Source organism: Acomys minous (genome assembly GCF_964271855.1).
Source record: "Acomys minous genome assembly, chromosome: 13".
Lineage (NCBI taxonomy): Eukaryota > Metazoa > Chordata > Mammalia > Rodentia > Muridae > Acomys > Acomys minous.
Window position 1 is genome coordinate 15,609,922 of NC_140495.1, and position 24,694 is coordinate 15,634,615.

General features: G+C 53.9%; 4 protein-coding genes across 11 annotated transcripts; 1 reads left to right on the forward strand and 3 right to left on the reverse strand.

Annotated features, from left to right (window-relative positions):
- Nucleotides 1-538: 538 nt before the first annotated feature.
- On the reverse strand, nt 539-12,073 carry RASSF1 (Ras association domain family member 1). Of its 4 annotated transcripts, XM_084752738.1 has the most exons (6): nt 11,693-12,073; nt 9,685-9,791; nt 5,725-5,829; nt 5,222-5,519; nt 4,995-5,110; nt 539-1,395 (listed from the first exon to the last, which is right to left on the reverse strand). In XM_084752738.1, the coding sequence occupies exons 1-6, from the start codon at nt 11,940-11,942 to the stop codon at nt 1,249-1,251; spliced, it is 1,023 nt and encodes a 340-aa protein (XP_084608864.1). In that variant the 5' UTR covers nt 11,943-12,073; the 3' UTR covers nt 539-1,248. The 4 variants fall into 4 exon arrangements, with proteins under 4 accessions (XP_084608864.1, XP_084608867.1, XP_084608865.1 ...); XM_084752741.1 differs by lacking the exon at nt 9,685-9,791 and having other exon boundaries at nt 11,693-11,714; XM_084752739.1 differs by lacking the exons at nt 9,685-9,791; nt 11,693-12,073 and adding an exon at nt 8,962-9,671.
- Nucleotides 12,074-12,317: 244 nt separating this feature from the next.
- On the reverse strand, nt 12,318-16,833 carry ZMYND10 (zinc finger MYND-type containing 10). Its single transcript, XM_084752709.1, has 12 exons — nt 16,530-16,833; nt 16,158-16,269; nt 14,768-14,884; nt 14,621-14,674; nt 14,388-14,525; nt 14,200-14,288; nt 13,985-14,088; nt 13,526-13,698; nt 13,166-13,291; nt 12,959-13,080; nt 12,733-12,858; nt 12,318-12,639 (listed from the first exon to the last, which is right to left on the reverse strand). The coding sequence occupies exons 1-12, from the start codon at nt 16,619-16,621 to the stop codon at nt 12,564-12,566; spliced, it is 1,329 nt and encodes a 442-aa protein (XP_084608835.1). The 5' UTR covers nt 16,622-16,833; the 3' UTR covers nt 12,318-12,563.
- Nucleotides 16,834-18,541: 1,708 nt separating this feature from the next.
- Nucleotides 18,542-22,295, reverse strand: NPRL2 (NPR2 like, GATOR1 complex subunit). The gene is made up of 12 exons (XM_084752721.1): nt 22,167-22,295; nt 21,824-21,971; nt 21,251-21,342; nt 20,986-21,154; nt 20,705-20,813; nt 20,194-20,330; nt 20,009-20,106; nt 19,851-19,887; nt 19,646-19,739; nt 19,310-19,427; nt 18,974-19,116; nt 18,542-18,884 (listed from the first exon to the last, which is right to left on the reverse strand). The coding sequence occupies exons 2-12, from the start codon at nt 21,899-21,901 to the stop codon at nt 18,817-18,819; spliced, it is 1,143 nt and encodes a 380-aa protein (XP_084608847.1). The 5' UTR covers nt 21,902-21,971; nt 22,167-22,295; the 3' UTR covers nt 18,542-18,816.
- Nucleotides 22,114-24,668, forward strand: CYB561D2 (cytochrome b561 family member D2). Of its 5 annotated transcripts, none has more exons than XM_084752765.1 (4): nt 22,114-22,252; nt 22,639-22,792; nt 23,218-23,255; nt 23,865-24,668. In XM_084752765.1, exons 2-4 carry the CDS (start codon nt 22,666-22,668, stop codon nt 24,366-24,368), a joined length of 669 nt encoding a protein of 222 aa, XP_084608891.1. In that variant the 5' UTR covers nt 22,114-22,252; nt 22,639-22,665; the 3' UTR covers nt 24,369-24,668. The 5 variants fall into 5 exon arrangements, with proteins under 5 accessions (XP_084608891.1, XP_084608890.1, XP_084608893.1 ...); XM_084752764.1 differs by having other exon boundaries at nt 22,131-22,243; XM_084752767.1 differs by lacking the exon at nt 22,639-22,792 and having other exon boundaries at nt 22,155-22,252.
- The last annotated feature ends 26 nt before the right edge of the window (nt 24,669-24,694 follow it).

Here is a 24,694-nt window from a genome sequence, read left to right on the forward strand (position 1 = left end):
GTTAGCCTTAGTTGGCCTGGAACTTGGTATGTATAACAGGCTGGCTTCAAACTCACATCCACTTGCCTCTGCCTCCTGAATGCTGGGTTAAAGGAGGGAGTAACTACACAGGGTGCCAAATGACTTTAAAAACCAACTTTTTGCTCAAATTTCTTATGGCTATATTTGAAGTCTGAAGGAACCTAAACTCACCACTGTAAACTCAGCAGATAATGTACTTCAGGAAAACAAGAGCTGTTAGCAGCTGTACCCTTGTAGCATGTCAAGTGTGGCTGTACCCATAAGTGGTTATCTGGTAAACGGGTCATTGCTACGGTTTCTCTGAGTTGGTGCCCTGTGTAGCTAATTCTCCTTTCTACCATGACCTCAGCCCCCGGGGGTTGAAAGACACCGGAATCCACAGGCGTGCATCTCCTAACATTGGTTCCCCTGTGGTCCTGGAAAGGATGCCCCCCGGATGTGCCAGTCACTGTTGGCAGTCACGCTCAGTAGGTGCTACCCTGACTGGGCCCACATCTATAGAGTCCAAAACCAGAAAGATTCTTAACCCTTTATTCAGCCAATTCTCTCAGGCTTCAGGCCTTGATGACGACTGTCACACCCCCATCCCTTTCCCCACAGGAGGCCTGCAGCTGAGGCCACACAGCATTACATACATTCACGCACTTTATCAGAAATATCTGAGGGAGACTCTGGCTTTGGCAAACAAGAAGTGGGTCTGGTCCAGCAACGACTCCCTCAGAGGAGGCACTGCCGCACTGCAGGTGTACTGGCCAGCCCTCCCTAACCCCAAGGTGTGTTCATTAGAAGGCACTGTAAGAGGGAAACCCAGACCCTACCTTAGTGCCTGCGTTACTCTGAGCAGCCACCCTTGGTGCTGATAGGGCTATCCTGAGACTCATTCATGACCCCAATCTTTCTCCATAGATAAGAGCCCTCACCTCTGCAAACACCTCCTTGTTCTATTTGTAGATTCCCTAAGATTCTCACAGCTGAGACCCTGATGAAAGACTGGAGCGGCTACCCAGAGTATGATCTGGTACATAAGGGGCAGCGGGCTGCAAAGCCATGCCCTGCCATATCCACTGGTAGAGGACCAGCTCCTTCACTCTTCTCTGGGCTCAGTCCCTTTAGCAGAGGAAGACCTCCAGGCACACTCATTCCTCAGGCCCCCCGGGCCCTGTCACACTCACACGGCACGCGCTTCGCACTGCCTATTCTCCTCCTGCCACCCAGGGATACAAAAGGTCACCCCAAAGGACAGGCATGCAGGGCCTCCTGGATCTTCTGGCGGCAACGAGAATACTTCTGCAGGATCTGGCGGAGGTGCTCCTCTTCTTCCCGCTGCAGGATGCGTAGGAAATTGTGCAGTTCAGGCATGCTGAAGGCATCCCACTGCAAAGGGGCAGAGGAGAGGCACATGGGCTAAGCTGGCAGACTCTCCTCAGAGACTAATGCATCAGGGTCACACAAGTTAGTTAGGACCGGGCGTCTGTCCTGATAGTACCTTCTTTTTCATTTCTCTCCTTAGCTGTTTTTGAGTATTTATGTGTATGGGTGTTTTGTCTGCATCTACATCTCTATCTGTATATCTCGTATGTATGCCTGGAGCCCACAGAGGTCAGGAAAGAGAGCGTAAAACCCCTGAACTGGAGTTACAGATGGTTGTGAACTGCTATGTGGGTGGTGGGAATCAAACCCTAGTCCTCAGTAAGACCAACATGTGCTCTTAATCACTAAGCCAACTCTTGTTTTTCAAGACAGGGTCTCTCTGTGTAGCCTTGACTTTCCTGGACTTGCTTTGTAGATCAGGCTGGCCTCAAACTCACAGCAATCAGCCTGCCTCTTCCTCCCAAGTGCTGGAATTAAAGGCGTGCGCCACCACACCTGGCACTAAGCCAACTTTTAGCCTTCTATTTTGTTTTTGGTTTTTCGAGACAGGGTTTTTCTGTGTAGCCTTGGCTGTCCTGGACTCACTTTGTAAACCAGGCTGGCCTTGAACTCACAGCGATCCACCTGCCTCTGCCTCCCGAGTGTTGGGATTAAAGGCATTTGTTTTTTAAGTCTGAGTCTTGCCATGAAGCAAGGGCTGGCCCTGAACTTGCTATGTAGCTCAGTTTAATCTCAAACTTGTGATCTTCCTGTTTCTGCTTCTGAAATGCTGGGATTACAAGTATATATCACCATGATACATAGAAAACATAGTCTGTGCTGGGCGGTGATGGCACACGCCTTTAATCCTAGCACTCGGGAGGCAGAGGCAGGTGGATTGGTGTGAGTTTGAGGCTCAGCCTGGTCTACAAGCAAGTCCAGGACAGCCAAGGTTACAGAGAGAAACCCTGTCTCAAAACAAACAAACAAAAACAAAAACCAAACCAAACCACCTCAGAGAACACTCAATTAGGATGTTCTCTAGATATCTGTTGCTAGGTGTGCGCTCGCTCCCTCTCCCTCTCTCCCTCTCCCCGCGATTGGCTATGATCAAACCCAAGATGTCATAAATGTAAGCATGTTAGATTTTCCTTTACCACTAAGTAAATTCCCAAGAAACCACCTTCCCCACCCTGCTTTTATTCCTTTTTCTTTCTTTCCTTTCTTCCTTCCACTGGTGCGCTTTGTGCATGCTAAACATACACTCTTACCACTGAGCCACATACTAACCCCTAGGTAAAGCCTTTTCTTTTACGCTACTGGGAATTGGACTGTACTGGCTGTTTTAGGTCAGCTTGACACAAGCTAGAGTCATCTGAAAGGAGGAACCTCACCTGAGAAAACGCCTCCATAATAAGATCAGCTGTGAGACATTTTCTTCCTTTCTCTTTTTTTTTAAAAACGATTTATTGATTTATTGTTATGTATACTGTTTTCTACCTGCATGTACAACTGTAGGCCAGAAGAGGGCATCAGATCACATTACAGATGGTTGTGAGGCACCATGTGGTTGCTGGGATCTGAACTCAGGACCTTTGGGATAATAGGTGGCGCTCTTAACCACTGAGCCATCTCTCCAGCCTGTGAGACATTTTTTGTCTTTCTTGGTTTTTTGCTTTGTTTTGTCAAGACAGGGTTTCTCTGTGTAGCCTGGACTTGATTTGTAGACCAGACTGGCCTGGAACTCACAGAGATCCACCTGCCTCTGCCTCTCTGAGTGCTGGGATTACAGGCATGTGCCACTGTGCTCGGCTGTTTTTGAAATTGGGTCTCACTAAGTTAACCCAGACTGGCCGTTAAGTCACTCTATAGCCCAGGAAGGCTTTGAACTTGTGATCCTCCTGCTTCAGCATTCCAAGTAGTTGAGATTACAGGCCAATGTCACTAGGCCTCTCTAGGAAGAGCAGGTTAAAAAGTCCTAACGCTTGAAAGTGGGCCTTCATGTTTTCCTGTTACACCTGTGAAGACTTTTCTAATTTTTCTACTTATTTATTTTTAAAGATTTGTGTTAGGGCCAGTTATAGTTGCACACACCTTTAATCCTAGCACTCAGGAGGCAGAGGCAGGCAGATCTCTGTGAGTTCAAGACCAGTCTGGTCTACAAAGAGAGTCTAGAACAGCCAGGACTACAAGAGAAACCCTATCTCAAAACAAAACAAAACAAAACAAAAGGCTTGTGTTAGGGGCTAGAGAGATGGTTCAGTGGTTAGGAGCACTGATTGCTCTTACAGCACCCACATGGTGGCTTCCAATCACCTGTAACTGTAGTTCCAAGAGAGCCAACACTTTCTTTTGACTTCTATGGGACATGTATACACGTAGGCAAAACATTCACACATATAAAATAAGTCTTTTTTAAAAAGGTTTTTTATGTGTGTAAGTGTTTTGCCTACAGGCAGGCATGTGTGCTGTGTTCATGGTCTGGAATTATGCACAGCTGTAAACTTCTACATGGGTGCTAAAAACCTAATCCAGGTCCTCTGCATGAGCAGTAAGTGCTTTTAACCACTGAGCCATCTTTCCAACCCCATTGTTTTAATTTTGTGTACATATGTGTGTGCATTTCTGTGTGGGGTTATGTGCACATGAGTGCAGGCACTCTCTGAGGCCAGAAGAGGAAGTCAAATCCTTTGGAGCTGGAGTTGCAGGTGAGTGGAGGCCACCCAATATGGGTGCTTCAAACAGAACCTGGGTCTTCTGGAAAAGCAGCAAGCATTCTTTTTTTTTTTTTTTTTTTTGGTTTTTCGAGACAGGGTTTCTCTGTGTAGCCTTGGCTGTCCTGGACTCACTTTGTAGACCAGGCTGGCCTCGAACTCAGTGATCCGCCCGCCTCTGCCTCCCGAGTGCTGGGATTAAAGGCGTGCGCCACCACGCCCGGCTAAGCATTCTTTTTTTAAAAGATTCATTATATATATAGATAGATAGATAGATAGATAGATAGATAGATAGATAGAGAAAGAGAGAGAGAGAGAGAGACAGACAGACACACAGAGTGCTCTGCCTGCATGTACACCTGCAGGCCCGAAGAGGGCATCAGATCTCATTATATATGGTTGTGAGCCACCATGTGGTTGCTGGGAACTGAACTCAGGACCTCTGGAAGAGCAGGCAGTGCTCTTAACCTCTGAGCCATCTCTCCAGCCCCAGCAAGCACTCTTTAACTGCTGAGCTGTCTCTGAGCCTACATCTGTGTAGTTCAGAACTTGTCTTGGGTCACCATGAGTCAATCAAATCCCTCAATCTTTGGAAGAATTTTCAGTACCAGGAAACAACAAAACATTAGGACACTAGCCCAGGCTGATCCCCAAACTCATACCAATCCTGTTTCAGTCTCCCAAGTACTGTGATTACAATATGGACCATTAGATTCAGCTTCTTCTTAGTTTCTTGGGACAGGCTCTAGACCTTGGCTTGAGTGTCCTGGATGTGTACGTTCATTCCAGGACCTGTGTATTCTTGGAGAGGTGGGGCAGGGTCTGTCCTCTAGCCCGGTTTCTCCCGAAACACTCACTGTAGCTGCCTCCCACTAGCTTTGTCTAGTGATAGTAAAAACCATTACTCACATTCACCTCCCCAGAGTCGTTCTCCTTCATGACAAAGCTCAGGGCCTTTTCACTGGGCCCTGCGAGAAGCCGGAGCTTCAAGGGCTGCTCATCGTCTGACAGTTTCCGGACGTATACTGGAAATCAGGCGGGTGGGGGTGGGGTGAATGATTAGAGCCAGGCTCAGGTGCCTGGGTATGTGACATATACCTCCCCTTCCACAGGGAGGGCTGTGACAGGAAGCCTACCTTGGCCATGACGTTCGGTTCGTTCGAAGAGTGCAAACTTGCGAGGGTCATCCACTACCATGAATTTTCGGAGCAGAGCCTCAATGACCTCACGTGCCCGTGTTCGAGATAGAACATGCAGGTGCTTAACAGCATCCTTAGGCAAGTAAAAGGAGGTGCGGCGTCTCACGGCTGTGCTCCGCCCTGTGCCCCGCCGAGCATCCTGTAAGGAAGGCGGCTTCTTGCTGGAAGGCACTGAGACAGGACGCACCAGTTTCAGCTGAACCTTGATGAAGCCTGTGTAGGAGCCATCCTTGTTCTGAAAGAGAGACAAAGGAAAACTACACCATAACAGGAGGTTCCACTGGAGATGGAAGCGGCTAGGTGGTATCCAACGGGGGCAGGGCCAGGTGTGCACAGATCACTGCTTGGGCCCTCCCAAGGATGCTTAGGCTATGACTCTTTGCACACCTGGCCCACAGCTGGATTCCTTCCCACACTCCTTACTGGAGCAGTCAACTCACCAGGCTCATGAAGAGGTTGCTGTTGATCTGGCCATTGTAATCCTTGATCTTCTGCTCAGTCTCAGCTTGAGAAAGATCAGGTGTCTGCCGCTCTACAGGCTCATCCTAAAAGACAGGGCGACATGGATATAGGGCCCTCATCCTAAAAGACAGGCAGCATGGATACAGGGCCCTCATCCTAAAAGACAGGGCAGCATGGATACAGGGCCCTCATCCTAAAAGACAGGGCAGCATGGATACAGGGCCCTCATTCTAAAAGACAGGCAGTATGGATACAGGGCCCTCATCCTAAAAGACAGGGCAGCATGGATACAGGGCCCTCACCCTAAAAGACAGGGCAGCATGGATACAGGGCCCTCACCCTAAAAGACAGGGCAGCATGGATACAGGGCCCTCATCCTAAAAGACAGGGCAGCATGGATACAGGGCCCTCACCCTAAAAGACAGGGCGGCATGGATACAGGGCCCTCACCCTAAAAGACAGGGCAGCATGGATACAGGGCCCTCACCCTAAAAGACAGGGCAGCATGGATACAGGGCCCTCATCCTAAAAGACAGGGCGGCATGGATACAGGGCCCTCATCCTAAAAGACAGGCAGCATGGATACAGGGCCCTCATCCTAAAAGACAGGGCGGCATGGATACAGGGCCCTCATCCTAAAAGACAGGCCGGCATGGATACAGGGCCCTCATCCTAAAAGACAGGCAGCATGGATACAGGGCCCTCATCCTAAAAGACAGACCTGCATGGATACAGGGCCCTCATCCTAAAAGACAGACCTGCATGGATACAGGGCCCTTGAAAAGCCCAAGGCCTTTATTATTTTTTTTAAAGATTTATTTATTATATATACAGTGTTCTGCCTGCTTTTACACCTGCAGAGGGTACCAGGTCTCATGATAGATGGTTGTGAGCCACCGTGTGGTTGCTGGGAATTGAATTCAGGACCTCTGGAAGAGCAACCAGTGCTCTTAACCTCTGAGCCAACTCCCTAGCCCCGGCCCAAGACTTTAAAAAAGCAAGCAAGCAAGCAAGCCAGCCAGCCTTCTAGAACAGCCCTTGGAACTTGATTTTGGTCCTGTCACCAAACCCATACGCTCTGAACCCATCACTGCTCCTGGTTTTGTATGCTATAGACGGAGACTGCAAAGATAGAGTCATTTGGCTTTCTGCTGCCTGGGGTCACCTCAGCACTAAGGACATTATAGACACATAGACACATGACGGCATGTGGCAAGCGGCCAGGAAAACACAAAGAACTGTTAGGGTGTTTAGTGACAACACTCTTTGGGGATGTTAGTATAGTTCAGTGATAAGAGCACTTGCCTTGTGCGTGCAGGGCCCTTCAGTCCCTAGTATCACCCCCCCCCCCCCCGAATCAAACCCAGAACTCTAGCTGGGCCAGAGTTTGATCTGAAGAAGGCTGCCTGCTCTCCCACTTTGTACAGGCACTGAACATGGCCCACTACAGGGTCAGAAGCATGGGAGCTGATGCACATGAGCAGTTCAACTTCCAGCAGGCTTGAGGGGAAAGGTGATCTCTGCAGTGTTTGCACACCTTAGTGGGTTTCTTGGGGCCAGTCCCACACGTCTCGCATAGTGAAGAAATCACCGTGACATAGTGTTTACCCTTGACTCAAGCTACATACAAAGTGGCTTCAAGCCAGGTTCCAGTCTGCCAGAGGTATACAGGCAACTTCCTGGCAGAGCCTGTCCTACCAGCCAGTACCAAGCAGGTAGGCGTCTGCTCTTCCCTTTGCCGGCTAGACACTTAGCCCAAAGCCTTCAGTTCTTCAGGGACTTGGTTTTGGCTGGAAGGGTGGAGTATGGCTCAGGGCAGCCAGAACAGACTTTCCTCTACCAAACTCACTTGGCCTCAGTGCCTCAGTCCTCCTGTTGCTATCAGAACTGCCCTGGTTGGGATGCAACTGGAAGAAACACAGCTGGCACCGCCACTGACCAACGCCCAGGCCCCAGAGAATGCTCAGAAGATCTGGGCTGGGACTTGAACCCACGGCCTCACACATGCTAGGCAAGTGCTGCAGCACTGAACTATATCCCCAGCCCTCACAATTTTACTTTATTTGCTCTTTGGGACTTCTAAGCTTCCTTTTTGTTTTGTTTGGTTCCTTAACGGTTGGAAGCCAGGCCATCATGCCTGCTGAGCACTCTGAGCACAGCTGAGCTAGCTACAGACTTGAGCTGCTTTTAAACAAGTCTTCTCTTTCTATGCCTTTCAGCTGGATAGTATCTTGTGTCTTTTTCCACCTTGCCATAGTAGATGACGCAGGCTGAGTGGTAGGGAGACACTCCCAGGGCCCCACACTGAGTCTAGAGGATGGACTAAAGCTTTTGACGTGTCAAGTAGCAGTCCGTCCATGAGAAATTTGTACCAAAGCTCACTTTCCTGATGCTCCCGGCTCTGTGCTCTTCTGAGGTATTCTGGCTTCCGGACCAGTTATCTGCACTTGGTGGTCACAACCACGATATTCCCAGGAAAGTCTCTGATGGTGTGGGTGCATCTGGGAGACTTCAGAGGTTCGGCTGCTCTCGTACCACACTTAGGTCTTCAAATTAGTAGCTCCTCTCAGGGCACTTTACAGTCTCCCTGCTCCCAGTGCTTAAAGTCCAAAGCAAGGCCCTGTTACTATATTCCCCAAACCCCTCTCCACACTTCCACCCTGCAAGGGAAGATCGGCAAATCGTCTACATTCTAGCAGCTGTCAGAGTTGGCCCGGCAATGGCTGGGGACTTGGCTGGCTGTTGAAAGGAACAGAGTCCACTCCCAAACAAACTTCTCACTTCCCGGCGGACTCCTCCTCCACTTCCTTATTCCCCCCAGGGAGGGAGTAGGAGCGCCCAAATGCGAAATTAAGACGCCGTTTTTGGGCAGCGAGGCTGGCCTTAGTCATGGATGAATAATGCCCGCTTGTGGTCCACCCAAGCTTCAGACTTGCTTCCCCTGGCTCCACCGGTCTGTGACCGCAAGGGCAGAGTAGCATGGGCACTCAGTACCGGCGCGCCGGAACCGGGCTTCTACCCGAAGCAGAGAGCCCTACACACATTTCCCGGGCCAGTTTTCGTCTGGACCCGCCGAGAGGCTCGCGGAGCAGGGGTGGGGAGGCTACCCATCAACTCACTCTCCACGCCGCAACTTACCGGGGAGGGGCCCGGTCCCAGCGACCGCCCCTCACCCGCCGTCGGCGGCAACACCCCTCCTCCCCCCCGGCTCCCACCTGGTCCCGGCGAGGCCTGCGGACTAGCGAGGTGCGCGCGGTGAAGTACTGCTCGAGCTCGGAGTCCGAGTCCTCCTGGCTGCAGTAGCCACTGCTTGTCGTGCTGCTCCAGGTCATTTCGAAGGAAGGAGTCTCAGCCTCGCCCATCGCCGTGCCCGCCAGATCCCTAAGTCCACTGCGTGGGGAGCCTCCAACCACCGCCCCGGGCGCGTGCGTGCTTGCGAGCGTGTCAGTACGCGCTTGCGCCGAGCCCAGCGCCGCGCGGCAACCGTTAGGACTGAAACGTCGACAGCCAGAATCCAACTCCGGTGTCGAGGGGGGCAGCGGGGGGCGGAAAGGAACGCCGAGGGGCGGGGACACAACTTTACAACTCGAGGAATGACCTCATCCCGGAGGCATCTCAACTCCGCTCCGCCTCTCTGGCCCCACCTCCCAGAGGGATGATGCCCCGGCGTGTGCGCATGCGCACCGACGTCGCCTCAGGGCCGGAAGCAATGTGTGAGAATGCGCGTGCACTGATAGGGCGCGCCTTCGCAGCCAGTGGTTTGTGGGCTCAAGTTTTGGCGTGGAGTGAGCGCCTGACAAACCCGCAAGCAGAACTCTGATGCCAGGAAATCGATAATGGGGACGATCACTGTGCGCGGCGCCGGGACTAACCCGGAACTGAGGGCTGATGAGCCCCAGGCTCCCTCCCGGCCCGCACTCCCACGACCCCGCGCTCACCACGTTCGTGTCCCGCTCCAATGCGGGGTCCCAGCCCAGGTCTCGGGGTCCGCAACAGTCCAGGCAGACAAGCGCTCGACAACGGTAGTGGCAGGTGAACTTGCAGTCTGCAGAAAGGGCTGGCCGTGAGGCGGGGGGAGCGCGACGAAGTGACCCACTGACTGAGGGAGCACCTGCCCTACAGATTGGGGTTTGACTGGGTTTTTCTCAAGCCCGGTTACCGTCCACTGCTACACAGATCCTAGAGACGTTGGTTAGGCACCTCTGGGACCGGCTGGAAGGCCTGAGGCAGTTAGAGACCCTAGCCTGCTCAACACTTGTGTTTGCCTACCGCAGGCAGAGCTACTACTAAGCTTTGCCATTAACTGGAAAGCAAAAGCAAGCATTTAATTGTCATCTGTCTCTTCACTTGTTTACACGAGCCTATTTTGCTTTTTGAGAAAGGGTCTCGCGTAGTTCAGGTTAGCCTCACATAGTAACCTTGAAATGGGAGATGCTCCTGCCTCCCACTGCCCGAGTGCTGGGACTGACCACAGGTATGTGCCACAGTATCCCCTGCACACGTCTGAATTTTGTCTTCTGTTCCCATTATCAGAACTGTCACACCCTTGACATTTTCCGCTTGCTCCCCTCGATGCCCAGGGATGGCACTCCTGGCTGGGTTTTCTTCCCGCTTCCCTGCAGCTCCTTGCTAGCAGCCCCTTCATTCGTTCTGTTTCAGTTTCCAGGCCTAGTAGTTGATGTCCAGGTTTCTCACCTGGGCCCTTCCCAGAGCTGTCCACCCTCACCTGATCCAGACCCGAGGCAGCACTGACTTGCCTCTTCAGATCCAATCCAACGTGTAGTGCCTTCATTTTAATGTCCTAATAAAGATTCCAAATGAACATGGCCAGATTTTTCACTTTTCCTCCACTCCACCCCATGCTTCCTGTCTCAGCAGAAGGTATCACTGATAGCCCAGTTTGAAGCAGAACCCTACACTTTCCTTTGATTTCTCCCTTATCTTCCTCCTGTCCGACGCCCAAACTGTCCTGCTTGTCACCTCCAGAACTCCCTCTTTGAGAATGTTGAACCATAGCAGCTCTTGCGTCCCTGTGGTACTCTGTCACACACGGCTGCACTTCCCTAGCTGAATTTGTGCCCTGCTCACATAGTGAATGAGACGAGCTCTCGGCACCCACAGGCCTGGTGGACCACCCTTAGGTTCCTATGTGGCTGAAAGCACTGATTTCCCAATTCAGACTACACCTCAGAATTCGGGAGGCAGAGGCAGGTGGATCTCTGTCACAGCCTGGTCTGCATAGCGACTTCCTGGCCAGCTGTGGGTACAGAGTGAGACTTCCGTCTCCAAAAGAAAAGAACTGAATGCCTAAAGCCCACACTCTCAGCAACAGACTCAACTCTGAAAGCAGATCTAAACACAAGGAGATTGGAGGGTGTAAAGCACCCTGGGTGGTTCTGTTTGCTGCTATTTCTCAGGAGGTCAGAGGTCAGAGCCACACGGTGTGGCTGTGTTCCATGTTCTAGCCTCTGGATCCCTGTCCCAAAACAAACCTTGGTTAAAGACTCAATAACAGAATTCTTACTTACAAGGAGCTCAACCAAGGTTCTATTTCTGGCCCCCTATCATATGTGGGTGAAGTCACCCCAGGAATCTAGAGGGGAACACAGTGATCCGGTCGCCTGGAAGAGGCGGACCTCGGAATGTAGGCTCAGAGCACAGTAGGCACAAAGGCTTTTCAAGAGCGGCCCCAGCACTTTGAAGACAAACTTGAAACCAGCACCTTGGTATTCACAGGCAACCGCCTCTGCCCAGCTGCGCACCAGCCAGAGACTGGGTGCGACAAGTGATAAACCATTTTCTCACTCACTCGCCCTTCATGGGGCAAGGGACCTGATCTGTAGGAGCATCACTGCTGACCCCCTCTGCTGCGACTTGACTCGCAGCCATGGTGCTGCCTTTGACCTCCCGTTCTGTTGTCGCCGGCTGTGTGGGGCCGCTACTCACGCGCGCACTGTAGGCCCTTGCGCACGACGCCCCAGATGAAGTCTCCACAGAGGTCGCACCACGTGTGCGTGGCTGGCCCTGCAGGCTGGAAGCGGTGGCCACGACCGGGGATGTGCTGCTGTGACGAGTTGCGTGCTGTGCCCGGCGCGATGCGCAGAGCGTTGGCACGCTCCAGCCGGGTACGACCAGGGCCGATGCGCCCAGACGGTGCCAGCTCGCGTAGTTCAATGAGTTCTGGCTCAGCCGACATGGCCCGGGCAGGCCGGTGCTGCAGCGGACTAGGAGCTGAGCGGGCGAGGCCACAGGGCGGGCCGCGACTTCGGCACCGCCCCCAGGATCAAGGCAGGGCGGCGGGAAAGAGCAGAGGAGAACGCAATGGAAACCAAGGCTAGGGGATGGTGTGGACTTGTGGGCGGGGCGGGGCGGGGGTACGGGGTGGGCGCTTTCAAAAAGACCCTTTCCAGTCTTTCCTTCCAGTCTTCGCCCCATCTTCCCCACCCCCCGCCCCAACGACGACAGTAAAGCGCCACACTGATGTGTTTCATGAGTTCGCTTTACTGTGTCATAAGGGAAGAGGGTCTCTACATCCGGCCCTTGCTTACGCCCTCCCGCCCCCCCCCCCGCCCCCAACCCTGTCTGCCAGTTTGCTGATGCTGCGGCCTGGTCCTCTACGTATTCGCTGGGTGGGGCAGGAAGTAAAGAGGCTTTGCTTGTGTGTGTGTGTCCTGTGGTGGTGGTTTGCAGCTCTGCTTGACTCAGCTGTGTTCCTCACCAAGGGAATTGAGGTCTGACACGGGGCAGGCAGAGTTCCTGGGGCTCAGAGTCACATTCTGGGTGCGCGCTTGCGTCGGCCCTCAGCAGCAACAGGTCTTCACTTGGCTCTGTCACCTTGGGCTGCTAGAACGCACGTCTTTCCGTGCTTTTCCCAGTGCTTGACTTGACACTCCCTGCAGCGGGTGGGCTGCGTGTGAGAGCAGCAGTGCTTGTGGGAGGACCCAGGGTCGGAGCTTAGGGCGACCACGGTGCCAGGAGCCCCTCACCTGCAGCAGTACCACATATTTTGGCATCTGGAGCAGCGCTTGGAGGCCTCTGCGTTACAGTAGGCACAGCGGGGCCTCTCTGGAGCTATAGCCTCTAGGACATCCAGCCTGTAGGTTTCAGCCCACCTGGGAGAGGGGTCAAGAAGATCTGAACGCACCTGACCCAGCACGGCCCCACCCCCACCCGCCAAGCACACCTGCATGCCACGCCTTCAGCAGACCTTACCTCTGTGCCTGTAGACGAAGATCCTTTTCTGAGGGGCTGAACACATGCTGCAGCTGGTGCTTGGCAATAGCCTGCCATCTGCCTTTGTTCTCTCGTTCCAGCCGATCCCAGATTTCTGGGATCTAAGAGAATTATAAGGTGACAGGGAGAGAGGAGCTGGCCAAGTGTCCTATGGGTCCCGAGCACCTCACTTGTTAAGGTGCTTACCTGTTCCAACACTAGGTCCTTCTTAGGGGCCTGGGTTTCGACCAGGGCCAGGTGGGCCAGGAAACCCTTCAGATCAACAAGGTTGGGCAGTTGGTCAAGAAGTGTGTCGGTGAGGAAGGCCTGAAGCTGCAAGGTATTGGAGGTGGGGGTGGGGCTTGTGAAACAGGTCCAGCCAGAGGGCCCAGAGGCAGGGAGTTCCCCAGATGTCTGAGTATACTTGGAAGGTTTACATCTCACCAGCTCCCAGGTCACCTGAAGCCCAAGGTGTGGAAAGAGGAAGGGACAGGCAGGGATGCTATGGGGGTAGGGGGGGTGGGGGAGGGGCAGTGGGGATGCCTGGGGTCGGTGAGTTCTCTCCACCTTAAGCAGCTGTCCCTTGGCAAAGCTTGTAAGGCAGTAGCGGGCTCGGGCCTCAGGGCTGAGAAGTAGGTTGTACAGGGCGATCCACACTTGCCCATTCAGCTTGTTCAACTTTTCGTGCTCTGAGGGGGCCACTGTCTGCCAGCGGCCACTCTCAAATTGCTGCAGCTTGCCTGGGGAGGGGAACCGGCTCACTGCATGCAGGGGGTGCGCGTGTGGACCGGAGACTGTCTCCTCCCCCTGGCAAGGTTAAGAGAGCCTGGGCCTTGTCAGAACAACGGAGTCCTCAATAAATGACTCACGGGCCTTGCCAGCCTCACAGTCAAATCTAGCCCCACCATGGGTGAGACATCCTGGTACCCTCAGTGTGCACGATGTCTACTTCCCTTAATCCTTGGGTACTCTGGAAGCAGCCAGTTAGGTCTCGGCGGGTGGGGAGAGGGCCTTACCGTGCCTTACCTCCTTCCAGTCGTCGGCTCCAGGGGCTGTGTTCCAGCAGTTCCACCAGGAGGCAGGGCAAGTTGTGAGTACAGAGCATGCGGTTCAAGGTACTCAGAGAAAGGCTGGAGTGAGGTGGGGGTGCCAGGGGGTGGGGCGGGGTGGGATTAGCAGAGGCTACAGGCCAGGTCTTACAGCCCTTTATTGTGTGCCCCAGACCCTGGAGGGAGGCCCACCTGTCCACGCAATCCGTGATGTAGCGAAGCACTGACAGGGCTTTCAGTGAGATCTCAAATTCCATCGTCTCTGCCTGTTTCTGCAGCTCCTGGTGGTGGGACAAAGGCACACAGCACTCACTCCTGCCTCTGGAGGCCTGAGAGAGCTCACGTCCAGGTTCTGCCAAGTCCAGGAAACCTTAGCTTACTTGCATAGGGGTACTGTCCTGGGACTGTTCCTCGTCAGATGGGTCACCACGGCCACTCCGTGCCACCAGCAGTATCAGCTTGCGGTGGCAATAGTCCACTAGGTCCAAGACCTTGTCATCTGCTGACTCACACACTTCCTGGGGTTCAGGGAGGGGGATATTTTTGGGTTTTTGATGCCCTCTCCCACAGACATCTCTCACTAGGCTCTGGGCTTGCGGCGAGCGCGTCTCACCTTGTGGAAGAACACTGTCTCTAGAAGATTGATGATGGAAGCCTCGTGGTGCACCTGTCAGAGAGGACAGGCCCGGGCTGTGAGGGAGGGACATGGCAGTTAGCTGTTTTTCCCTGCAGCCCAGGGCCCTCCGGAGGCCCAGCTCACCACCATGTAGATGGGGAAGGTGTTCTGGGGCTTGAAGTCCTCCAGCTGGCAGAGCACCGGGAATACCTTCTGTTTCCACATCTCCACGGCAATTAGCTCCTCCACCAGCGTCGGGATCTGTGAAGGGCGCGGGAGGAATTGGGATGAAACGGACCTTGGCCTAAAAACCTCTCCCGCCCCCGTTTTAGCCTAGGTTAGCTCTCCTACTCTTTTGGACTCTCTCAGGTTCCGTTTGTTCCCTCAACGTCCCTGCTGTTCCCGTTGCTTCATTATCTCTGAAGGGCCATCGGCTGTTTCCACTGGATGGCCTTCCCAGCCCCTCTTTCACCTTAGTCCATCCTTTCCCATCTAGGCATCCCTTTCAGGCTAGCTCTACTCTCTGTGTCCCTTCCTCTGGTCTCTGTCACCCGGCCAGCCACGGTGCTTTGTGTGCCATGGCTTCACTCTTGCTTAGGCCCTTTACTGTGCCCTATTCCTAGTCCAGCCCCTGGTACCCGGCTCTGCCTTTCTGACCCTGCTTCCCCACAACGCTTTTTAACCCCCCCCCCAAGACAGGATTTCTCTGTGTAGCCTTGGCTGTCCTGGACTCACTTTGTAGACCAGGCTGGCCTCGAACTCACAGAGATCTGCCTGCCTCTGCCTCCTGAGTGCTGGGATTAAAGGCGTAAAAAAAAAAACAAACCAACTTCATTTTACTTTATGTGCATTGGTGTGAGGGTGTCAGATCCCTCAGAACTGGAGTTACAGACAGTTGGGAGCTGCCATTGAATGCTGGGAATTGAACCCAGGTCCTTTGGAAGAACAGACAGTGCTCTTAACCGCTGAGGCATCTCTCCAGGCCCCAGGGGGAACCCTTTCCCATAAACTAATGCCACCCTTGGCCCACCCTCTAGCCAGGCGCCTTCTTGGCTTCTACTTTCTCCTCTTGTTGTCACAGAGGCTGCTTTCCCCATTTTGAAAGCCCCACTTCCTCTTTAGTGAGAATCTCCTTCGTCAATTCAGGTTGGCAGGGGAGCACTTGGGTCCTCCCTCGCCTCCCCCCCCCCCAGTCTAGGCTAGTCTAGGCTCCATGACTGTCTCCCTAATTAACCCCAATAAGGGTGCAACAGGACATGTAGCCAGGTGTAGGGAGGCATGCCTGCAGCCCCAGCTCTTGGGAGGCAGAAACAGGAAGGTTGTGAGCTAACGGCCGCCCGGGCTATGGATCAACACTTTAATTTCAAAAGAAAACACACACACACACACACACACACACACACACACACACACACGTTGTTCGTCTTTCCCAATTAGGAACGTCAGGCATAACAGGCGAGAAGGAAGAACGGGTGCCCAGTGTCCCCAAGAGGTAGGGCAGGAAGGCAGGGGTCCTGCCTGTGACCTGGCATACCTTCCCATGGGTGACCAGCAGCTCCTGGATGGGCTCTCCGTGGTGGCTGACAGTGGCATCAATGATGGCTTGCATGTTCAGTTTCTCCAGGCTCTCGTGTTGCCTACTCCACCTGCCCGCGAAGGGATGTATGTACACCTGAGTGTGCAAATGTGCCACGGGGAAGGCTGGGGCTGGAGCCCACTGGAATCTACCGCGAGCCTGTCCTGAGGCTAGACGGGTTAACAGGGAGCCGTAGCCGTCTATAGCAAAAAGCCTACACACTCGGAGGCCCCTCCACACTGCGCAACCCTTTCTTCAATGTCACTTTTAAGCTCCTCCGCTAAACGACCAGATGACTTCCACCTGTTGCAGCCGCCACCGCCGCCTTACCCTTCAGATCCCATCTCCCGCAGCTGGAAGCTGCGCAGGCCCCGCACCAGCACATCAGCCTCCCCAGGCAGCAGCAGCTCCAGGTCACCCATGCCAGGGGCCAGGATTCGCTTGGCTTCAGGTAGCAGCAGTCAGAATGGGCGAAACTGAAAACACTGAGGGGTGGACAGACTCCAGCGGCGGGATCGAAGTCTTGGGACAGGACAGTTGCTAAGCCGTTGAGGCGCGTGGATCCTCGTCGCCAAGGAAACGGGTGAGCTTGGCGCCTGCGTAGTGTTGTCCTGATGCCGTGCTTGACACGCCCACCTCATTGCCAATAGAGTGCCCCAGATGGGAGACACACTTGCCACACCTCCCCAGTGCCTGCACAGCTGTGAGGTTACTCCGACCTCACCAACTCCTGCAGCTGCACTGTCTTAGCCGCTCATGGGCTAGCTACAGCGGTTACAGCTGCTGAGTCTTTTATTTTTTATCTTTTTGAACACAGGGTTTTGCTTTGCGACCCAGGCTGGCCTGGAACTCCCTGTTTATACTAAACTGGCCTCCAAGTCACAGAGATCCACTGGCCTCTGATCTGTCTCTTTAGTGCTGACAGTAAGGCATGCGTCACCGTGCTTAGCCAAGCAGCCAAGAGTACTAAAGATGCACAGCTACTATTCCTCATTGAGGATGGCTTTGTGCCTACCTCTAGCACCGAAAATACTAGACCACAGTGGCATACCAGCTGCTCTGAGAGACCTATTGCTCACTCTCTCTCCCACTCCCTCCTAAGTTTATTTAACTTATTATTAATAATTTTTATCATTGCTTTTTTGAGACAGGGTTTCTCTGTGTAGCCTTGGCTGTCCTGGACTCACTTTGTAGACCAGGCTGGCCTTGAACTCAAGGATCTTCCTGCCTCTGCTTCTCTGAGTGTTCTGATTACAGGTGTATGCCACAACGGCCAGCTAGTTTACTTTCAAAATGTGTCTGTGCACATGTGTGCAGGTGCTCATGGAGGCCAGAGACAATGGGTCTCTGGAGCTGGAGTTATAGGCAATTGTGAGCTGTTCCCCATGGGCGCTCGGAACCAAACTCCAGGCTTTGCTGTGTTCGTAACTGCTGAGCCATCTCTCCAGCACCCTCCTTTTCGAGACAGGGCTGGTTATATAGCCAAGACCGACATGGCGCTCACTATAGGGCCAGGGCTGGTTTAAACTTTCCTGCTTCTTGGGCGGTTTCCCAAGTTGTGGGGATTCAGACATGCACCACCATGCTTTTTTTCCCCATGTTCCAATCTCATGGGCTTCCCCCGAGCTCCTCAGACAGTCCTTTGGCTTTTTTGAGACGAGGTCTCACTACGGCCCCCATCCCAGGCTGGCCCGAGCTGTCCTTGAGCTTGAAGCCGTCCTCTTGTGTCAGCCTGCTTAGTGTTGGCATTACAAGCGCGCGCCACATTTGATCCTTGGCCTATTTCTTCTGGAATAGTGTTACTGCTTCAAGGTTCGGCTTTAAGTCACTCAATCCTTTCTTGGCAATCTAATCCAGAGCAATTTTGGCTTCCATCCAAGTATATTATGTCTATCTTATTTGATTATATATATATTTCCAGTTTACGGGCCCAGAGCTGTGGTCCTAGCCGAGTTGCTAGAGTATTTGCCTAGCGTGCACAGAGCCTTGGCTTCAGGCCCCAGCACTGTGTGGGGTGTGGGGGCAGAAGTCTGCCATCCTAATACTCAGGAGACCGAATGAGAACTTCAAGCAAGCAAGCGCCTTACAGGCCAGTCTGTGCTACGTAAGAGCCCGTCTCACTCCTCACCCTCCAAAACCCATTAAAAACCTAGGTGTGGCCAGGTGGTGTGGCACAGGCCTTTAATCCCAGCACTCAGGAGGCAGCGGCAGTCAGATCTCTGTGAGTTCAAGGCCAGCCTGGGCTACAAAGTGAGTTCTAGGACAGCCAAGGATACACAGAGAAACCCTGTCTCAAAAATTGACCCCAACCCTTGGGTTGGGGGAGGACAAAAACAAAAAGCAAACCAAAACCTTAGGCCTGTTTATTGTCATTTCTGTCCACCAGATGGCGTTCTGGCCAGGCCAGGCTTCTTGGTCTGGCTCTCACATTCACTGGTCTTCAGTGGTTGGCTGAGGCAGTACTCAATATTACACAGGATGAAATGGATGGCTTTATTTACAAAACTGATGATCACTCTCCAGACTATAAGGACTAGCCTACTTGTCTAGCCCCTGGGGACCAATGAGGGCTTAGCAGGGGCAAGCAGCCATGGTAATCTGCTCCAGCCAGCCGGCCTCACTTCCAGCAGATGATGATGTTGGGGTCGTTTTCTAGTCGCTCATCCAGCTCATGGTAGCTCATGCCTGGGTGGGTGAGCAAGGCAAGGTCAGCACCCACCCTAGGCGTGGCCAGTCAGCCCTCACCTCAGCCAGCCTGCCCTGCCCGCCTCCACCTGTCTTGCAGCAGATTTCGTCGTAGCTGTGGCAGCCCGTGTAGAGCCGGGCAGGGTGGCTCCGTTCCTCCCGAGACACTCGCACTGGGTACTTCTGGAGTCTCCGGATGAGGTTCTTCATGAGCCCGAACTGGATCAGCTTCCTGAAGTGATGGGACAGGGAAGAGGGTTGATAGCCCCGCCCCGCCGGCCCTCCCCTTCAGTGACGTATGGGCTAGAATGGCCGCCGAGCTCACTGTCTGCCTGGACCAGCAGACTACATACTCCCACTCATAACTCAAAGCTCTTCCAGGGAGACCCAGGACAGTTTAACCCATCAGGCCTGAGAACGCTGACCTTTCATCAACGTGTTGTAACTGCTGCGGGTGGCGGCCGATCAGGTCTCGAACTGTGGTGCCGGGGCTCAGACTGCAGTACAGCTGGAATACATCTCGGAGGCTGGCCCTTTTGTGCCCTGCCGGTGCCAGGGTTAGCTTCCTGGGCAGCCCTGTCCTCCTCAGATTAGTCTCCCCCAGGGCAAGCTTCCTGGGTGGTCTGGTCCTCCCCAGATTAGTCTCCCCCAGGGTTAGCTTCCTGGGTGGCCCTGTCCTCCCCAGATTAGTCTCCCCCAGGGTTAGCTTCCTGGGTGGCCCTGTCCTCCCCAGATTAGTCTCCCCCAGGGTTTGCCACTACCTTGCTTGGTGACGTAGGAGAGACATGCTTCCTGCAGGGACTTGTCATCTACCAGGTCCTGGACTTTTGGTGTCGGGCAATACACATTGGAGTACTAGAACACAGCGGGGACACGGGGGCCTGAGCAGTGTGCTTCGGAGCCCGGCTTGGTCTGGCCCAAGCAAATGGTTCACGTTGTACTTAACTGTATCTCAGACTCACCTACCTGGAGGATGGACACCAGCGTCACAACACCGTAGTACCTGGGGGTGGGGGGGTGGGGGGAGTTCTGCTTAGCTTCCGAACACCATGCCTTCCTGCCCCTATACTCAGGTACTCCTCTGACTGGGTGGCCCCATAGTGGGCACCGTTGCCTTCACTTACAGGAGGTTCTGAACGGCAATGCGCACCAGGTTGAGCTCCACGTCTGCCTCAGCAGAGATCTTCTGGACATGGCGGAATCCATCGATGTAGGGCAGGATCTGGACAGAGCAGGGCAGGGTCAGCGAGGGGGAGACGCGGCTAAGGTTGGGGGCAGCTCCAAGGCCGACAGGAGAGGGCCAGCGCACCTGCTGCGTGGTGAGGTCCCACTGCGAGTTGAAGAAGTCCTCTTTGTCCTTTGTAAAGACAGGCACGTCGTACTCCTGCGCCACAGGAGGGTCAGGCCGCTGCTCAATCACCTTCAAGTGGATGGTGTTGGATTCATCTGCAGGGGACCCCACCCGATCCTCAGCGTCGTCTTTCCCAAGGGGCCCTCAATTACCATCTAAACCTCCTGACATTAACTTGAGGGTGGCAGGAGGATCTTGGGAGATCATTCTTCCTTGTTTATGGAGCTGAGGTCCAGAGACGGGGAAGAGTGTAGCCAAGAAGAAGAGCCAAAGAGCCCTGTTGGCTGCTCCCCCAACCCCAGCCCCCTTATCCACTGGACCCTTGGACGCCGTTGTTTCAACCCCTGGCTATTCCTTGCCCACTGATCTGTTTGGGAATCTTCTCCACCTCCTCCAGCGGCTGTGCTCACTTCTTTATCCTCCCCTCCTTCCTCTACTGACACCCGGTCCCAGCACAGGCTGCCCATACCGATGGGTAGGGTGCACCGGCCAGAGGCATTTAGCTCTTCCAGTAAGATGGTCATGATGGGCACCAGCTTCTGCTTGCTCTCCTCTGTGGACACGAAGCTGCTTTCGAGCTGGACGGAACAAGGACAATATGGTGAGCATCCCCTCAGAGCTCCCGGCTGCCTTCGTTCTGAGCTTGTTGTTGTAGGCTGGGGACTGAGGAGGGAGAGAGAGAGAGAGAGAGGAACACATTCCCCAACAGGTTCCCCCTGCCCGTGCACCCACACTCATCCTGTTGCAGACCTCTAGTGTGGTCAAGTAGCCGGCCAGCTTCTTAACAATGGGTTCAAGGGCGCACGTCTTGGCCTGAGCGTCGCACACGAAGCCCAGGTTGAAGAGCAGGGCGTTGCGGCTGTACTTCTTGTGCTCGATGCACACGGGGCAGCCAATGAGCTTCTTCTCCATGGCTGTGCTGGATGCGTAGAAGAGAGTCAGCCGGGGCCCCCTCCCCCCAGCCCCCCCGCAAGCCTTCTGCGACCCCCTGGCTCCCACCCAACTAAGGTCTCACACAGTGATCAGCTTGTTCTGTAACTCAGGTTTGGTGATGATGTACACTTGGACAGTGTCAAACAGCTCTCGGGAGATGAAGTCCTCAGGGACCTGGGAAGGCAGTGGTGAGAGTTCCCTCAGGGCGCGCTGGGTTTTTACATGCCACCCAGGCCCAGTCCTCTACTGTTTTCTTTTCCTCATCCACCCAGGATTGCTATGTTTCGGCAAGCTTCCTGGCTGTCGCACTCACTATCCCTGCTGCCTGGAATACTCTTTTTATTCTCACCTAACTTTTATACATCACTTATGTCTCAATCCAGTGTTTTTCTTGGGTCAGTTAAACCTTCATGAGACCTAGCACCTCCCTGAATCCTAAAGCCCGATTTGCCTCAAAAACTGCTTGTGTGACAAATCTCCTCCCCCACACTAGGAACCAGAGACCTGGCTCAGGGTCTCCTCTCCATGCAAGGTTATCTGTGAATGGAATGGCATGCCTGGCTGCAGCACAGGGACCCACAGCCCCTCCAGGCGGCCAGCTAAGCTCCAGGGAGCACCCCCTCTCCTCGCCCAGTCCCGGGAATGTGGAAGGCACCTGATAGGTAATTTTGGGTCCCAGTGTTGGGTGGAATTCGCTGAAGAATATGCATTCGATGCGGCAGCTGCTGCCCATGGCGCTGACCGGTCCCGACTCTGTAATCCCTTGTCTTTCCTGCGGTGGTCGCCTCCACCCCTGGGAACACCTGTCAAAAAGAGAAAGGCCTGGGCTAGGTCGCACAGGTTTGTGAGAGCAAACCCAATGAGCCGTCAGTTCAACGGCGCCTGCGCAGGGCGACATTCAGGGGCGTGGCTAGCGCTGGATGAGACGGGAGGGGGGGCTTGTCCCAGGAAGTCTTGGGTGGGTAGACACTGCACCCGGAAGTGAGGCGCCTCCGTACCCGAGCGGTGGCGCGGCTGGTGGGCCGGGGGTCCGGTTTATTTTGGAGGAAGTCACTGCATCGAACCTGAGAAGCAGGTGAGGAAGGTAAATTCCTACCGTGGAGGTGCAGCGTGTCAGGTGCACGTGGGGAGGCGATGTACAAAGAGATTTACACTTAAGTAGGAAAGCAGCTGGGAACTACAATTCCCGTAGTGCTCCACGCCTTCCGTTCCGGCTAGCAATAACGTGCTGCATTCTAGGATTTGTAGTCTTACGTGTTCTTCCTCGTACCAGGAAGGTGCGATCAGTACCACTTCAAATACAGGTGTTTAATAGGTAGACTGCTAAATTGGGACTATTGGTGCCGGCTTTGTGCTTCTCCTGTCATAACTTCTCCGGAAAAAAAAGTGGCATTCCTGCCCTTAATTACTGTCCCTATAGTGAGAGGCGTGGACAGTGGGCATCATTGCCAACGCCTACGATGCTTTCAGGCTGTACAGCTATCGGCTGGGCTGACCATGGCCCTTTCTGTGGAGACTGAATCGCACATCTACCGAGCTCTGCGCACTGCCTCTGGGGCTGCAGCCCACCTTGTGGCCTTGGGATTTACCATTTTTGTGGCTGTACTTGCCAGACCTGGCTCCAGTAAGTAGAATTCATAGTTGACTTATGGGAAGGGAAAAGTCACTTTCCTTGGGAGAACAGGAGCGGTAGGAAGCGATGGGCTTAACTCCTGGGAACAGGCTTGGCTGGCTGAGGAATGTTCTGTGCTGGAGGTATTCAGTGTCCTGGTAGAACAGATCAGTGTGAGGGCTCTGCCAGCCTGGCCAAACTTCAGAGTCCATGGTCTCCCTTTCTTTGGCTTGGCATTTCATTCCTGACTGGGGATGCTGGAGGAGGGAGCTGCCAGAGGAGGGACAGAGCATGCTCTCTGGCCCAGGAAGAGACTAGGGGTTGGGTAAGATGAGCTTGTTATAAGAGGGGGCTCGCATTTTGGCACCTCCTTAGGTGACGGCTAGGCTGGCCACACTAAACCCTTGGCTCCACAAGACTTCCTCTTTTCCTTTCAGGTCTGTTCTCCTGGCACCCCGTTCTTATGTCTCTGGCTGTAAGTAGTGGATCTGGGTAACTTCTAGGGGTAGAATGTGGGCAGGCGTAGTCACCTTCAGAATCCTTGACGGCATTTAGTGCCAGTTGCATGTTGCCACTGTTGCTTCTGACCTAAATCCAAGGCTTGAAAAACAGTATTCCGGACCCAGTACAAATGGGCGAAGCTCACCTAGGCACAAAATGCGGCTACCCTCACCTCCAGCCAGGAAGCTGAGGAATTGCATTTGGAGCTTGCTCTGTCTCTAAAAACCTTAATTTATGGCGATGCATCTAACTTTCCCTGAAACAGTGCACCCATGTGGCCAGCACCTGCCAAGAAATTGTATCCAGCCCCATGGGAGGCAAACAAAGCTTGTGAATCATTTATAACTGCCACGTCTCAAACCTTGTTTGCTGGGTAAGGTAGCAGAGGTGACATTTCAGAAAAACACCAGGGAAGAAGTCCAGAGAGGAAGCCCTAACTTCCCAGGGCAGATGTTCTATGGCACACAGGGCCCTCCACCTGCCTCACCAGAACCAGCATTTTGTCCTCCGGGACCAGCCTGGCGTGTGTGTGTGTGTGTGTGTGTGTTTATCACCACTCACTTTGGTCTTTCTGTCTCCTTAGTTCTCCTTCCTGATGACTGAGGCGCTCCTCATGTTTTCTCCCGAGAGCTCACTGCTGCGCTCCCTCTCACGGAAGGTCCGAGCACGCTGCCACTGGGTCCTACAGCTGCTAGCCCTACTGTGTGCTCTGCTGGGTCTAGGTCTTGTCATCCTCCACAAAGAGCAGCTTGGGAAAGAACACCTGGCCACCCGCCATGGGCAGGCAGGGCTGTTAGCTGTGCTGTGGGCAGGCCTGCAGTGCTCAGGGGGCGTGGGGCTGCTTTACCCCAAGCTGCTGCCCCGATGGCCCTTGGCAAAGCTGAAACTCTACCATGCCACGTCTGGGTTGGTGGGCTACCTGCTGGGCAGTGCCAGTCTGCTGTTGGGCATGTGCTCGCTCTGGTTCACTGCCACGGTCACTGGCGGTGCCTGGTACCTGGCAGCGCTGTGCCCCATCCTCAGCAGTTTGGTTATCATGAACCAAGTGAGCAACGCCTATCTATACCGCAAGAGGATCCAACCCTGAGCATGTGCCAGCCACTGGGAAGCCTGGATTTGCACCTCAGCATAGGACCTGGAGCTGGGGACCTGTTGGATGAGGGAACACTTCAGGTACTAGGGCACTCAGGGGCAGAGCTGTGACATTTCTGCTCCTCATGCTGGAGTGCCTCCCTTTTCTTTCCTGTCAACTCAGGGGCGCATGGATCATGTGTCTGGATGAAGCTGGGGTGGCCAGAGTGTCTCCCCAGCCACCAGCTGGTATCTGTACTGTTGTGTCTAGAAATCATGGAGGAAAAAACTAAAATAAACAGACAAAACCCTGAAAGACCGATGGGGAGAGCAGACGGAATT